Below are 16,810 nucleotides of genomic sequence, written 5' to 3' on the forward strand. Positions count from 1 at the left end.
CCTCTATTCTATTTCTTTTGTCTATGTGTCTATTTTTATGCCTATACCATGTTTTTGTTGTTGTTGTTGTTGTTGTTACAATGACTCTATAGTATATTTTGAAATTGGGTGTTAAGAAGTGTCCACCAAAAGCTTATTTGTGAGACAATATAAGAATCTTCAGAGTAAGATGATTTGAGTATGAGGTTTGTAACCTATTGATGGATTAATCCACTGATGTGGATTAGTAGGCAGTAACTGTAGGCTGGTAGTGTTTGACTGAAGGAAATAGGTTACTGGGGATGTGACTTTGAAGTTTAGATTTTGTTCTGGTGAGCAGAGCATGTGTGCATGCACATGCTCTCTCTCTCTCTCTCTCTCTCTCTCTCTCTCTCTCTCTCTCTCCCCCCCCTTCCCCCTTCCCCCACCCCCTCTCTGTTTTCTGGTGCCATGACCTGAGCTGCTTTCCTCTGCCCTGCCCTTCTGCCTAACCTTAAGCCCAGAGCTATGGAGTTGGCCAATTATTGACTGAACACCTGAAACTATGAGCCAAAATAAACCTTACCTTCTCTATGTTGTTTTTGTCAGATCTTTTGGTCATATTTTGATGAAAAATTGACCAAAACACTGGGTATTGTGGATTATTCCTTTTACTCAGAATTGCTTTGGCAATTCAGGGTCTTTTCTGTTCCCATGTGAATTTTAGGATTGGTTTTTCTTAGTTTTGTGAAGAAGATCACTGGTATTTTGATAAGGATTGCATTGAATCTGTAGATAACTTTTGGGTATATGGCCATTTTAACAACAATGAATTCAATCTATGAACATGGTATATCTTTCCATTTCCTAGTGTCTTGTAGTGTCACTTTCTGTTTTCAGTGTTTTGTACTTTTCATTGTAGAGGGCTTTTACCTCCTTGGTTAGGTGTACTCCCAGGGTTTGGTTGTTATTACTTTATTTTTTGTTTGTTCATCATTTTGTTTGTTTTGAGGTCGTTGTGAATGAGATTGTTTCCCGATTTCTTTCTCAAAGAGTTCATTGTTGATATTTAGGAAAGCTAACAATTTTGGCATGCTCATTTTGTATCCTGTTACTTTGCTGAATTCTTTTATCAGTTTTAGAGGACTTGAGAGATTCTTTAGAGTTTTCTAGGTATAGAATCATATCATCAGCAAACAGGGATAATTTGACTTTCTCCTTTCCTATATATTCCTTTTATTTCTTTTCTTTGCCTGATGGATCTGACTAAAGTTTATAGGACTATAGTGAATCAGAGCAGTGAGAATAGACACTTTTGTCTAATTCCTAAATTTAGAGGAAATGCTTTCAGTTTCCCCCTATTCAGTATGATATTGGTAATGGGTTTGCTATATATAGCTTTGATTATGTTGAGGTGTGATGCCTTTATATAATTTAGGTATGTTTTTTATCGTGAAGCATTATTGAATTCTTTCTCGTATTGAGATGAGTGTGTGATCTTTATGCTTGATTCTATTTAAAATGTGAATTACATTTATTAACTTGCATATGTAAAACCAACCTTGCATCCCTGGAATAAAACCAATTTGATCACAATGTACAATATTTTAAATGTGGTGCTGAATTCAATTTGTAAGTATTGTGTTGAGGATTTTTGCATCTGTGTTTATCAAGGATATTGGTCTTAGTTTTCATTTTTTGTTGTGTCCTTATCGGGTTTGGGTTTCAGGGTAATCCTGACTTTGTAAGATGATTTTGGAAGACTTCCTTCCCTTACCACTTTATAGAATAGCCTGAGAAGCATTGGCATTAATTCTTCTTTAAATGTCTAGTAAAATTCAGCTTTTCTTTGTTGGGAGAGCTTTTGTTATTTATTCAATCTCATTGCTTATTATTGACCTGTTTAGTTTTTTTTTAATCTTCTTGGTTCAATTATGATAGATCTTATGGGTCTAGAAATTTGCCCATTTCTTCTAAATTTCCCATAATATTGGTATATAATTTTTTAAAGATATCTTCCAGTGAGCCTCTGGATTTTAGTGGTATCTGTTGGAATATCTTATTTTTACCTCTAATTTTATTTATTTGAGTCTTCTTTTTCTTTTAGTTTTGATAAGGGTATGTCAATTTTATCTTCTTGAAGAACCAATTCTATTTCATTGGTCTTTTATACTATTCTTTTAGTCTCCATTTCATTTATTTCTGCTCTAGTCTTTATTGTTTATTTTCTTCTACTGATTTTAGGTCTGCTTTGTTCTTGTTTTTATAAGGGCTTGAAGGTTATTGGTTGAAGATCTCTCTATTTTTTTTAACATAGGCACTTATAGCTATAAACTTCCATCTTATAATTGCTTTTGTTTGTCCCACAGGTTCTGACAGGTTGCCTTTTAATTTTCATTTGATTTTAGAAATGTTTAAATCTGACCTCCGTGCCCCCAGTTTCTTTAATGACTCACTGCTCTTCAAAAGTGTATTGTTCAGTTTCCATGTGTTTGTATAATTTCTACAAATTAAAATTTCTCTTATTTTAATTTCTAATTTCATTTTATTATGATCTGGTAACATGTAAGATATTACTTCAGTATTATTGTAGTTGTTAAGATTTGCTTTGTAGCCTAAAATGTGATCTGTTTTGGAGAAGTTCCGTGTGTTGATAAAAGGAATGCATACTTATTTTTTAGCCTTTGGATGAAATACTGTGTAATCTGTAAAGCCCATTTGATCTATAGTGTAATTCTGCTCTGCTGTTTATTTTTTCATCTGGAAGATCTATCCTTTGGTGAAAGTAGGGTATTAAATGGCCAACTATTATTGTATTGGGGGTTTATTTTTCCCCTTATGTCCAGTAATTTTGCAAAATTGGGTGTTCTGATGTTCAGGGAATATATACTCACAATTATTATATTTTCATAGATTGTTCCATTTATCGGTATGTAATGGCCTTCTTTGTCTCTTCTGACCAATTTTGGCTTGAAGACCATTTTCTTGGATCTGACTATAACTACCTCTCCTTGCCTTTGGATTCCATTTTATTGGAATATAATTCTCCATCTTTTTACTTTTGGTCTGTATAATCTTGCTGGTGAGGTTGTTTCTTATAGATAGTAAATAGCTAGGTCTTACTTTTTAATCCCATTAGCTTTTGATTGACAAATTTAGACTATTAATATTCAGGGCTATTAGTGAAAGAAATGAACTAGTTTCTGTAATTTTATTGTTTTTCATTTGGTTGCTCTGAGAATTCTATATTCATTTTTTTCTTTTTAGAGTTTTGATGATTTACTAAAATAATCATATTTAAATCTCTCTTATTTCTCATTTGCATAAGCACTCTTCTTGTGAGATCTATTCTTTCCAGAGCTCTTGTGGTTATATATCTTGCTTCCTCATCTGGGTATAGGATTCCTTTGAATAATGCTGGATTAGGGGTCTTGAATTCCATTAGTATATGTTGATCTTTAAGGTCTTTATTTCTTTATTGATTCTGAAGGATAACTTTACTGGATATAGTCATATAGGTTGGTAGTTATTTTCTTTCAAGAATTAAAATGTGTCATTCCATGCCCTTCAGACATTTTGAGTTTCTTCTAAGAAATCTGCTGCTATTATAATGCTTTGTTCTTGTTACCTTTATAAGTGACTTGGGACTTCTCTCTTGCATCTCTCAATAGTCTTTTTTTTTTCTTATTGTGTACATGAGAAAGTTTAGCTATAATATGTCATGAATAGGTATCTTGATGTCATTCCCAGAATTTGGTAATTTTCATGGTATTATTTCACTGAATGTTATTTCACTGATATAGGTTTTCTATGTCATTGGGCTCTGTGTCTATTTTCTTCTCTAAAAGTCAAACTTTTAATTTTTTAATGTTACCCCAGAGATCTTGTATGGTCTGCTTATAGTTCCCTTTTCTCCTTCTCCTCTGCCCCCTCCTCCATTACTATCTTAATGTGCTGGTTTCTTTACTTTCTCTTCAATATACTTCTGATATTCTTTCTTCCATTTGATCTAGTCTATTGGTGAGGATTCCAATGAGTTTCTCATTTGACTTATTGAGCTTTTCATTCCCAAGGTTTCTTTTTGGTTCTTTATCAGAATGTCTATCATTTAACGGAATTACTTCTTTATATATGACACTGTCTTTCTTTACTCATTCCACTGTTTATTTTTTATCTTCTTTAAATTCATTGATCATTTTAACAGTCTTTTAAATTCTTTGTTTATCACTTTATCCACTTCAATATCTTTGGATTCAGTTACTAAGGATTTAGGAACTTTTAGAGGAGTAATACCTTTTTCTTGTTTCATGTTTCTTGTGTTTCTATGTTGAGATTTGCACATTTGTTAAGATGTATATCTCTCCTACATTTGAGTGAGGATCTTCTTAGCAGCCTTCTATTACGATGTGCCCAGGAATATAGGTTCGTCATGGAGTGTTGAGTTTAATTCCGAATAGACTTTTTATTGTAGTTTCCCAGTGGCTCCTTAGATTTTGGCTCCTTGGTTTTGACTCTGGGTGCACTATATTGGAACCTGAGAGACACACTTTATAGGTAAGAGTTGTGTGGTTCATTTTGCAAGTTCAGGCAAGTGTGATGTAGATAGTGGCGTATATGAAATGTAATCTCTATGGTTACTCATCTGGACTTGTCAGTACTGTGCAATCTGAGAGGGTTTGAGAAAAAACTATGCTAGAGCTCCTTATCGGTGGGATGGCCACAAGAGTTGTGTTAATTTCTCTCTGTTGTTACTAAGAGGTGAAAGTCCAGTAGTGGTCTTCAGTCCCCTCCCCATCTGTATCTACATGGGGTTGGATCATCAGCCTTATTCTTTATGTTGAGGTGTCCACCAAAGTTTGAGCAAGACAAGGTCATGGGTAAAATAAAGTGCAATATTGCTCAACTGACCTGGGGCTATAGCTCAGCAGAAAGACATCCACCCAATGTGTTTAATCCCACTTTGAGAAGAGAAAACCATCAGTAACAACTTAAAAGCAAATCAGATATAGACATATAATAAAAAAGTATTCAAAACAACATCTACAACACCACTATCCAGAGAAGACAGGAACAATAGCAACATAAAGTAGACCAAAAAGTGAAATATTAATGAAAGTAAAAAAATAATAAAATAAATTTTTTTAAGAAAGGGAAGGGAATACAGAAGAAGTGAAAAGAGAAAGAAAAGAAAAAGGATAAAATGAGTAAGAAGAAAAGATGGAAAAAATCAAAAATTAAAACCTACATAAAATTATAGATAAGAGTATGAAAAAATAGAGAAAACAAACAATGCTGTCAGAAAAAAACAAAAACAAAAATCAAAGATTCTTCTTGCCTAGGTTTTTGGAACGGATGCAACTTTCCACAACCTCTAATTTTGGAATCCTCTGTGTCTGGAGATGAAGTGTAGTTAGGCGGAGTTATTGAGCTATAGCTACAACTGGTGTGCTCCTTCTTAGGGCCAGACAAGCCAAACCTGTTAGGGTAACACGCAGAATGAATCTCCTCCCTGCCCACTGGTATAGCCTAAGGCAAAGTTGTCTGCATCAGGGCTCTGTGCACTCCAGAGGCCTCTGTGATTGCACCAGGGGTGAGGGATCCTTAACAGTATGAGGGGCCTGCCAGCCAAGCTAACCCGAATACCCTGTGAACCAATGAGATTGTATCCCCTTGATCCAGAGACCCCTTATCCACGTGTTTGGAGGTGTGGCAAATGCCCAAGCCTCAAGTCCATATCCTCTGCCTCAAGCATGTAGCATCCAACCCAACCAACACTGTGGTGGGGAGCTACAGGAAGCCACCCTTGCCTGGTACTGGGAACCATGCTCCTGACTTCATTCCCTGTGCAAATCCACACACTTGCTCTGCTCTCTTCACCTCTTGGACTGCTTGTCCCACTGCCTAGAGTTCCAGGTAGGAAGCTAGTCACTTCCCTGAGCCCAAAGTGTCTCTCCGAGTTGGGCACCTGCTGAGCCAATGAGAAGATGAGACTGTGGGTCTTAGAGACATAAAAGGTGCAGGGATTCTGAACTTCCAAGTAGCAAGCTAGACCATGGTACCCTTCCTAAGATGGCTCTCCGTCTGGGGACACCATATGAGTCTGCTGGGAAGTGCAGAGGCCCTCTTCTCCAACCCAGACCCCAGGTCTCCTGTGTGCTGAGTGGACACTGCACTGGGCACTCTCCAGGAGGTCACCAGGATGGGCTCTCTGTTCCATGGCTCCACGGAAGGGGTGGTTTTCCTCCCTGCAGATGAACACTGGGTATTGGGACGCTGTTTTATTATTCTAAGACCCAATGTGTGTGAGTTTCACCTGGTCATTGCCTTTCTAGAGATGTACACTCTAGCACTTTCCTACCCCCGTCCACACCCCAACATGCAGCTCCTGTTTAGTTCAATTTCATGGAGTCCCTCTGATCCACCATATTCCTGTCTCTCAGAAGTGTCTTCATATGTGTTATCTTTTATGGCTTATCTGTTTGGTGTCATTTCTAAGAATTCTGTGTAACTCCGTGTTGCAAAGGTTGACCCTATATTTCTTCTAAAATCTTTAGAGTTTTACGTTTTTCATTGAGTTGGTCTTATTATATAAGTTGCGAGGTATTTCACTTCTTTTTCTATGGATGACCAGCTGTCCCAATACCATCAGTGGAAAGGAAGATCTTTTCCTACTGAATTGTGTTTATACTTTTATCAAAAAAAAAAAAAATCAACTGGCTATATTTGTGTAAATCTTATTACTGAACTTTTCTATCTTGTTCAATTGATCTCTGTATCTATATCTTTACTCTGGGTCTCTTTTGACTGAAAAGAAAAAAAGGACAAATTTGCCATGAGTCATGAGACTAGAGGGCAGAGCTGGGAAGGGGGACTGTCCCTTTGTTCCCAAGAACCAGCAATAATTAATTCCTTTAACCCGTTCTTTCCTTCCTAACTCAGCCAACTCAGAAACTGAGGTGAACAGTTCAACTGAGTTGCCAGTTAGCTTCAGGTATAACAAGCAAATAAAACCAATTGTCTGCTTCCTTAAATGGTTCTCTTTTTCTCACAATTCTTCTGGTGGTTAAAGCTTAAAAATAGACTGGCCTTGCATGATTCAGAGTAGCAGGAAGAGGAATGCACCCTGACTTCAGGAAAAATTTTCAGACGAAAATACATTTTTTTTTTCAACCAAGCAGGAAGCTATGGAAATAGAAACACCTTTTAGTATTTGATTTGAAAATAATGTGTCAGTCCAGCCGTAACAGCAGTTTCATTACGACAACAACTGGTTTCTGTTAAAAATTTTTTTCCTGGGTTGCCTTCTGGCCTGAATTGATTGAACAAGGAAAATCCAGAATAACTGAGGTGCACAAGATATAAATGGATGGACACTTGGACAGATGGAAACAAATCTAGATATTCTCCCTCCCCGCAGCCCAAATTGGGATCATTCATTACATACTATTTTTGTAACGAAACCAGGTCATCTTTGCTGCATAGGAGTTGACAGTTTCCATCCTTTCTCATCCATCACAGGCTGTACAGTGATGGAACTGTTGCTGTTCAGTAAACATTTGTTTCTTCCTTTGGGCTGATGCTGGAGGGCTACCCCTCTTTCTGGATGTATTGGGCTAATGATTGCTGCTAAGAAATAATGTGCTTCTCTGTTGAAATGGCCAGATGGAGCTATGACTTTTACAAAGACATGTGGGGTTTTGGCTTCCAGGACCTGCATGACATGTTCTAATTATTGGGCCGTTTTTCAGCATGCCTGACAGCTTTAGGCCACAAATAGCGGCTTCCTTCAGGTGCAAGCATATTTTATTCTGTTGCTTTGCTCTTTCTGAGTGGACGTCAGCTTTTCCAAGAGACATTGGCCTATTCCCTTTCTACCTGTGTTAATTGTGTTCCCAGATGAACCAATGTAAGCCTACTCATCATTCATCTTTTATTTTTCCTTTTTAAAATAAATGCCTGTAGATAGGATGGGATTGGGCTGTTGAATGGACAAATTGGAGAGAGGACATCTTAGTTATTCATTGGTTCATGGATTCATTCATTCATCGTTTGAGCACCTGCTATATATCAAATACTGGTTCCAACAATGTAAATTTTTTTTTTCCTTCAAGAAGCTTGTGGTGAGATAAGTAATAGATACCATTAAGCCAGAAAAGTGTCGTGTGATAAGAGCTAGAGCACAAGTTTAACGCTGGGTAGCTTAGGAACAGCATATGGAGATCCCTACTCAGCCTCCAGCATCAGACAAGGCCCCCAGAGAGACAAATCTTGCAGGATCATCTTGGAGGAGTTGGCCCAATGAAGAGGGAAGGGAGGAGGGGAAGGTGTCCAAGCAGAGAGAATCTGCCTATGAGAACACACAGGGTCTCAGGGAAGACATTGGGACTCTCTCACCTGTTTTAGTAGGAATCTACAGTGTAGGCAGGAGGGGGTGGGATCTTGTGGTTAGTACAGTATTGTTTTAAAAAAGTAAAAGACAAAACTCTAGCGACTTAGGCGTAGATTCTTGAAACCCACCCCTTTCCATTGTTCTACCTGATCCTCATTTATATTTTATGACTGGTCTGGCCCATGTAAGCATTTGAATTTGGGATCCCCTACTTCTGAACCTAAACAAAGATGGAGATCAAACTCTTTCAGTTGTCATTTCTAGTGTGAGAGGAGAGAACATCAGGTTTTTGGTGGAACCGTGATGAATGACTCATTGAAAGACCTCACCCACCAAGTAAGACCAGAATTATTCACGTCCAGTAAAAGAAGTCTTTTTCTTCAGTGAATAAAATGGATTATGAAGACAATATTTGCTAAGGTCTGATCCTGTGCCAAGCTTTATGCTCAGTTCTGTTTTATCAGGCTTTCCTATAAAAGGAGATAGGAATTTAAGCTGTCATGGTTCCATGGCTGTAATTTAATCTATAACGTATAAAGTGATTTTATGCATCTCAAAATATTTTTTATTAGCATGGCACTTTAATGCAATCAAATAAATCTACAGTAGTATTTCCTGAGGGTCAACTGTGTGTTAGGTTCTGAGGTTTCACTGGGATACAGAATAGACACCGCCCCTGCCTCAAATTGTTCACTACTGTGGGTTTCCTCATAGCATGGATAATTATGATTATTTCTTCTTTACTGAGCTGTTGGAGTTGAGTCACTCCAGGATTAAAGGAAATCCTTCAGGGAGTAAGTCAGAGTTTGGAACTCTGGAGAAGTTCAACACATTTGCATATTTAAGACTCAAGCTGGGCATGTTGGTGCAAACCTGTAATCCCAGTTACCCAGGAGGCTAAGGCCCCAGGATGGAAAGTTTGAGACCAACCTGGAAAACATAGCGAGGCTGTCTCAGAACAAGTGAATAAAATGATTGATTTGGATCAAACATACTGTTCTTAGCGTGAAAATCTCAGCCCTTTTGCAGGTGAACAAGAGTATGCATGATCTTCCTAAGACCCTACATGTTGAAGGGTTGCGTTCAGTGTAACACTTTGAATCCCTCGTTAAACTGACTTTTAAAAACAAGTTGTTGGTCCACACAATAGAAACTGAGCCAAAGCCAATTTTCATTTTAATACTTGTGTTTCATGTGAATCATGAAACACAAGAATGTGTATTTCCTGAAGAAGGGGGAGAATCTGAATAAGCTTTAAATCCTCCTCAGTGGCCTAGTACAGTGCCTTAGGCATCCTGTTAAGCAAAAGTTTTTGGTGATTCATCACTCAATTAGCCAGAGATCTATGTCTACCAAGAAACTTTGTCTTCACCAATGTGTCTAATAGGAACAGTCAGAGAGCCTGTTTGGGGGAGATGGTCCTGTGCTGTGGAACCTTTGCCTTTGAAGAGGAAAGCACTGCGGTGTGTTCATAAAACACCTTTGTTTCCTGGAAGTGCATCCTGTTGAAATGTTACCTGCCCTGAGCACATGGTTCTTGTTTCTTGCTCCTTGCTTCTCGAAGGCTCCTCCTGTGGCCCAGTTCTTTGTTTTCCCATCGTACACCTGGCCAGGTGACTTAGGGCAAGAGTTGGTTCCAGACATAATATTTTGATCAGCTGTGAAACTGGAGCAACCGAGATAGCAGAGCCACAGGTACAGAGATGGTGAACCTGCGTGCTTCTGACCCTGGGGTAGCCTGAGTTCATTAGGAAAGTCCCCACCAGAAGAAAGGGACTTCCAAGCTAATGATTCCAGTGAAAGCAGAAGTAAGATCAAAAACAGGAGCACAGGAGAGAAATGAGAAGACTTTGTTGAAGTTGAAAATGAGGCAGAGAGAGAATTCTGAAGGGCAGGTGGAGAGAGGGGAAGTCTCTTGTTCCATCTGGGAGACACTGATAGGACAGTTGGGCATGATAACCTGTATTTGTAAAGAAGCCAAGGGGGGAAAATGCTTGAATATTTGGGAGCATTTGATGTCAAAAGAAGGGGACTATGATTACACAGAGAAAAGAGGGCAGTTTTGAGGCAGGTAATGGAGGGTCATTGGAAAGACTGGAACTTTTTAAGTTTTATATCAGTCTGTGGATTCCTTGAAGGCGTCTGCAGAGGCCAGACTGAAAGCTGGGACTAGGGAGGTGGGTGGAGCACAGAGCAGCCCGGAGCTTGTGATGTGGCTTTCACCTGGGCAGAGTCTGGGAGGAAATGCAAATGTTGGGCCACAGAAACCCAGTGACTGAGCCTCTGGTCCGCGTGGTTGCTGTGTCGTAGAGGCTGCACTCAGAGGTAGGTTTGGAAAGACGCTTGCCAGAGAGGTATTGCTCAGTAGGGAGCCGGGCTCCTCGCCATGCTGTCAGTCCTTCAGATGTTCTGATAGTAGGCTGGGATGTTTACCAGCTGTTCGGAGATCAAGCCATTGTGAAATTTTTCCTCCCTATAGTAAAACTAGCCCCAGCCAGTCAGACTGGGAACTTGCTGCCTGAGCTGTTTTTCCAACATGAATTTTACTGGCAAAACCAGACGTGAGTGTTTCCTTGACTTTCAGGGGGTCTGTTTACATAGACTTCAATTTTAATGGCAGTTTTCAAGAGGGAAGAGGGAAATTACATTGAAAGGTCAGCAGGGAGCCCAAGGATGGCTGCCCTGCCATTCCTCTGGGTGGGTGGTGTGTGTAAGCATGCGTCTCTCTGGGTGCCTGTGTGCGTACGTGTGCCTGTGTATGTAGGTGTGCCTCTGCGTGTGCATGCTTTTCTAGTGTCAACTGTTAAGCCCTGGTTACTTGGTTGTAGGCACAAGGATGAGTATGAGGCTGTTTGTTTGGCGATTTTTCTATTTGTTTATTGCAAAGAAGGTAAATGCACTGGCGGGATTTTCTGGATTGGAGAGCAAGGGATATTTACTGTCAACAAGGTAAGAAGAAGGAGATAGAAAGATACTGAACTTCAACATGCATCCAGTGTCCGCACAAAAGCATAAAAAATGAGGGAGAGGGCCAACCACAGGACTTTCTGTCTTGAGTGGAACTTTGAAGAATCTGGGTGGGAAAACCTGGGAAAACTATTCCCGGGTCAGAGCAGCAGTCAGCAGAACTGTTAGGTTGAAATAGTCACAGGTAAAATTAGGTGGGATTCCAATTTAATTTCATCAACTCTCGTTAAAAAAAATTTTTTTTTCTTTTTAATTCCTCCAAAGATGACAGACGGATTCTCGCAATTTGGAAATAAAAACTTGAGGGACGAGTTGAAAAGCCACATCTCTGGTCCTTGTACACGCATTCAGAGCAATTTCATCCAGAAACTACCCTTCCTGGGCAAACTGCCCTCAGGTGTTGTCCTCCACTGCAGAAAGCCCCGACAAGTTGCTGCTCTACTCGGTGTTGACCAAGAAGCCATGAAATCCTTTTCTGGGGGAGACGTAGAAGATTGCCTCCTCAATAAGGTAAGAGCAGATGCTATTCTCTCCCATGCACTAGCTCCTCACCCTCCATCTCCACCCCCTACTAAGACTGAACCAGAGACAATTTCAGGCTGCTTCCAGAGGTATATAAAATATTCCTCAGACACCAAGGACATTGCTGGGGAAGGCCCCAATGGCCCACACCTGTAATCCCAGTGGCTCAGGATGCTGAGGCACAAGAATCATGAGTTCAAAACCAGCCTCAGCAAAAGCAAGGCGCTAAGCAACTCAGTGAGACCCTATCTCTAAATAAAATGCAAAATAGGGTTGAGGGTGTAGCTCAGTGGTCAAGTGCCCCTGAGTTCAATCCCTGACACCAAAGAAAGAAAAAAAGAAAAAGAAAACAGAAAGATAGAAACAAAGAACCTTCCCCCCGAAAGCATATTTAGGAACTTGTCATATTTCTGTTCCATCTCTAAAAGTTCTAGCACCCAGGAGTGTGTTGGGTATAAAGTAGAGAAGAGAACTACAGCTCTGTCATTGATACTTTTGAAGGTCATGAAGCAAGTCACTTTATCTGCTTGAGCCTCAGCTTTTTTCGCCATAAAATGGGAGTGATGATATTTAGACTTTCATAGGGTCACTGAAAAAGAGCAAATAAAATCAGCATGAAGTTTTTTTAAGAACTCTGAAACTGCTTGTTTTAAAAAATACCATGACATTTTTAGCATATACCAATGAGGGACTAATTTTCTTCTACATAGAGTCATCAACTCTTAAAATATTAGGACTTGAAGGGATCTTAAATATTCCCTCATTTAATCCTTTTACAGATAAAGCTACTAAGGCACAAAGTTAATGTTTCATTAAAATACTTGAATAAAGTGTAAGGACCAATTTTCAGGTTTTGTCCCTTTACAAGTAAACAAAGCCAAAAGCATTAGCACAGTGATAAGTAAGTGTGTTTCTTAGGCAAAACCCTTAAGAGAGATAAATAGGAAAAACTTACAATGATTAAAAATTGGAGTAAAGGGTTTTCCATTTTGCCTCTTTTTGGGGGGCTCTGAATGGAAAAGATGTCAGCTGTTCTCTTCTCAGGGACCCTCTATGTTCTGTAAGAAAAAAAAAAAAAAAAAACCTCTGAATTTTTTAGCCTGGCATTCAAGTAACTTCTACCCTCTGCTTTCCCAGCATTTCTAAAAGCAGAAATTCTAAATGATCTCTCCCTATGTTGAATCCAGCCTGCGCACATGTTTCGTTTGGCCTGCAGAGCAGTTTTTGAATTTTTCAAAATTTGTATAAACATTTCAAAATAGTGAGATTTTGCCTAGAAATCCAGATTTTTATTTTCTCTGGGAGGAAAAAAAAATCAGGGTACCTGGCAACCACAGGTCCCCATTTCTTACCTGGAAGCCATGGGTGGAAGGTGAGTGTCTGTTAGAACACGTGCTGGCCAGTTCTCAGTGGCTGCATTCCTCCTGGGTTTGACACTGGTCCCCACTTACCCTCTCTCTCTGTCATGGATGACTTTTCTCCATCCCTGTAGGTGGTCAAGTCTCTTGTTTCTGCCCCATAAGAACTGTGCCCAAGCAGGTCTCAGGCCCCAGGTCCTGGGTTCCACTTTCTGGTTCACATGCGCTCTTCAAACTCAGCTTGAGCTGGGAATGTAACTCAGCGATAGAGCGCTTGCCTAGTTTGCAAGAAGCCCTGGGTTTGAGCCCCGGTGCCCACAAGCAGACACAGACATACACACAACAATGATGAACAGTAACTCTTTTCTAGCTCTTCTAACAGTAAACTGCTCTATTTTTATTTTAAGTTCAGCTCAGAGTTCACTTTCTCAAAAAGAATTCCCCTGACACCCCAGCCCCAACAATTTTTGCCCTCCTAGGAGCTCCCATGATAATTATGACTGATGCTGCTTATTCATTGTACTTTGACTTCTGACACTTTTCCTATTAATACTTTGGTTGGTGACTTCAATATTGTGTCATTATGCTATTCATAAGTTCCTGGGGCCAAGAACAAGCATCTTCAACATCTTTCTTGGACATTCACAGTTATCTTGCACATGTTTGGTCAGAAATGTCTTCAGGATTCATTATATATAAGGCAAGATCAGAGTAGAAGGTGCTGGTCGATTGAGGCACATGTAGCATCTCATTTACTCTAATCAACAATCATGTGATGTGCATATAACCCTCATTTTTACAGAAGAGGAAACAGTATCATGGAGATGAAATAACCTGTCTCAAGTCCCAAGCTAGAACTGTGAAGGTGCTGAGGCTCCACTCCAGTCCTTTACTACAAAGGCCAAATCTCACCTGCCAGACCCTCTGAATCTCCCCAGACACAGAGTGAGCACCTGCTTTGTGCCAAACCCAGGGCTGTGGTTCAAGGGGAACGCCAGGCCTGAGATGTGGCTGCTCAGAGAGACATTCTCCATCTCTCTCTTAAGGATGGGCGTGTCCGGCTTGCAGATTTTGCTCATATCTCCAAAGGAGAAAGGAGGAAGCTGTTTGTGTAGACAGGCAAACCCTTCATCAACACGTGGCAGATGCCAGGGCTGCAGTGGAGAACTTAGCAGGGCATCCGAGAATGGAAGGCTATTCACTCCAACAGGAGAAGTGTGTTCAGAGAAAGGGAACAGAAACAAAGGCTTGGAGGGTGGGTGGTGGTGGGGTTAAATAAATGGGGAAGTACAGGAGAGATCTTCTAGGAGAAGGGAACCCCATTCATATATTTGCGGTGGTTTTCACTCTCAGTTACCTTTTCTTTTGGGTGACACAACAGGGCCATGGTTACAGATATGGACTTCAGAATGATACTGCCTGGGTATGAATCCCTGTTCTGTAACTTACTAACTCTGGGCCCCTGGACCAATTTCTTAAGTTTTCTGATCTTCTGTCTCTCATCTTTCCAATGGGAACCACCCTGATATCTACAGTAAAGAATTATTTGGAGGCTCAAATGAGGCTACTCTTTTCAACCACCCTGCGCCCAGGAAGGGTTCGACGATCCCAGTTCTATAGTGCAGCTGCTGTAGAACTCCTGCTACCTTTAGGAATCGTAAAGACCCTGTGTGGCCCAAGCATTCAGCTCTTAGAAGAATTAGTCTGAAAAGATAGGGTTATGGTGTCTCCTCTGTTTCTATCCCTGAATTGGTCTCTATCCCTTGAACAATTAGCTCTTGGAAAACAGAAAAGAGGCCTGGGTTTTTTTTTTGTTTGTTTTGTTTTGTTTTTTTTTCATCTCTGAACCAATAATTGGGTTTAAGGCTATTCCAGAACTAAAGGTTTGACTTCCTCTTTACTGGAAGGAAGTTCTCCCCTGTTTTCCCTCCGTGCACTCATCCTGGATGATGCTCACAGAGACCACCTGCCCTGGGTGTGACTAGGTCCTTGGGGTATTCCTGGCATGCTGCTTAGCCTCGGCCTTCCCCTTCCCTCCAGGAAGGGTGTTGCAATGGGAATGAGTCAGAGTGGTGTTATGATAGGGGACAATCTTGAATTCCCAATGATTTATATTTGAAACAGTAAATTGTTCATGAACTTGAGCTATTAATAGCAAATGACTTGTGGGACAACAGTAGGCCAGAGACTGCGGTTGGCGAGGAAGAGGGCAGGCTAGCCCAGGAGGGGATGTGTACATATGTGTAGACACCTAGGCTTGCTTGGAGAGAGGATGGCATCACAGCCGGACTGTGCTGGGGTCAGTGCAGCAGAAGGACTGGCACAGGTGATCTAAGAACATCTTGCATCATGTACCTGATTAGTTTAATACAATTCATTTCTGCCAATGCAGTCTTTTCAAAAGGAAAACACACCTTTTATTCATTGATTTAATCAGCAGAAGAGGAGAATGAAACTGGAACAGGCTCCTGAGGTCAAGTTTGGATTGGATATGCTTTTTAAGCACCTTTGCTTAAATGATCCTATTTTCTCCATACATTTACTTTAGTTTTATTTTCCCTGAAATAAATTTGGTGATAAGGCTGCCTCAAAACTGCAACTCATGTCTTCAATGCTTCCTGAAGTTTGAGAGGCCATGAAGGGAGTGTGGGACCAGGCTTGGAGGGGTCTCCACTTATGGTAGAACATCCTTCTTTTACCAAAATCGTGCTCTGTAAGCTGCCTCGGGTCCCACTCTGCTTTTTCACACCATCAAATGGAATCTTCTTGCTCTCTGGGCAGTGGTCAGGAAAAGTGGACAGAAATAGTCTGGGGATTCCAGGTTAGGAGTAACAAGAGGTACGTGGGACTGAGCCTGGGAACCCCTAGCACCAAGCACTTCTAGGGTTACTGAGCTCAGTGATCTTGTAGAAGTAAGAACTTTTAGCCCGAGCTGGGCATGGTGGCGCACACCTGTAATCTCAGTGACTTGGGAGGCTGAGGCAGGAGGTTTTGAGGACAGCCTCAGCCACTTAGAAAAACCCTTTCTCAAAAAATTGTAAAGAATGTGTTTTCAATAAATATCTAACATTCTCTAATCACAAATTAAAAAAAAAGACTTTCAAAATTTAAAAATAAAAATTGTAAAGAAAAAAAAAAAAGGACTGAAGGTTTAGCTCAGTGGTAGAGTGCCCCTTGGTTCAATCTCCAGCTCAAAAGAAAATAAAAAAGGAAAAAGAGTAGAAACTGTATCAGGAAGTGGGACCAGAGATACATGGAGGAATGGGACTGTTCATCACTTAGTGGGAAAGTGTCTGTCATTCAGCTCTGTGGCTTGTGCTCTGTGGGGACAGACTTGTTGGACTGTGTCTCCATCCCAGCTGTGGTCTATTACCTGACATCGCTGTCCAGCCCCTCTGCATTAGCCTAGTGTCCTTGTGGGGTGACAGTCAGTGACACCTAAACAAATGGAAATTCTGGGCTCATTATTTCATGAATTTCACTCCAAACTGATGACATTTTTTTTGGTTCAGGAATGTAAGAGGATGTGACAGAGACTGGTGGGAAGAGGAGTTGGTGTACCTGGGCATTTGCTCTAGTTCTACTTCTGACAGCCGGTGTAATATTAGGAGAGTCA

The 16,810-nt window shown here is 40.4% G+C and overlaps 1 protein-coding gene and 1 long non-coding RNA gene across 10 annotated transcripts in view; one reads left to right on the forward strand and one right to left on the reverse strand.

Moving 5' to 3' along the window:
* The window catches only part of Mab21l3 (mab-21 like 3), a 92,992-nt gene that overhangs the window by 22,036 nt on the left and 54,146 nt on the right, over window positions 1-16,810 (forward strand). For 7 of the 9 annotated variants that reach the window (XM_078027080.1, XM_078027081.1, XM_078027078.1 and 4 more), the window contains exons 1-2: window positions 6,542-10,672; window positions 11,579-11,824. In XM_078027080.1, the coding sequence (XP_077883206.1) occupies window positions 11,579-11,824 (246 nt within the window). In that variant the 5' untranslated portion in view covers window positions 6,542-10,672. The other 2 variants (XM_078027074.1, XM_078027075.1) reach the window with 2 other exon arrangements.
* On the reverse strand, window positions 11,600-16,184 carry LOC144368275 (uncharacterized). The gene is made up of 2 exons (XR_013428076.1): window positions 12,792-16,184; window positions 11,600-12,425 (listed from the first exon to the last, which is right to left on the reverse strand). It is a non-coding gene; the product is annotated as an uncharacterized LOC144368275 (long non-coding RNA).

The sequence above is a fragment of the Ictidomys tridecemlineatus genome, chromosome 11 (assembly GCF_052094955.1).
Source record: "Ictidomys tridecemlineatus isolate mIctTri1 chromosome 11, mIctTri1.hap1, whole genome shotgun sequence".
Lineage (NCBI taxonomy): Eukaryota > Metazoa > Chordata > Mammalia > Rodentia > Sciuridae > Ictidomys > Ictidomys tridecemlineatus.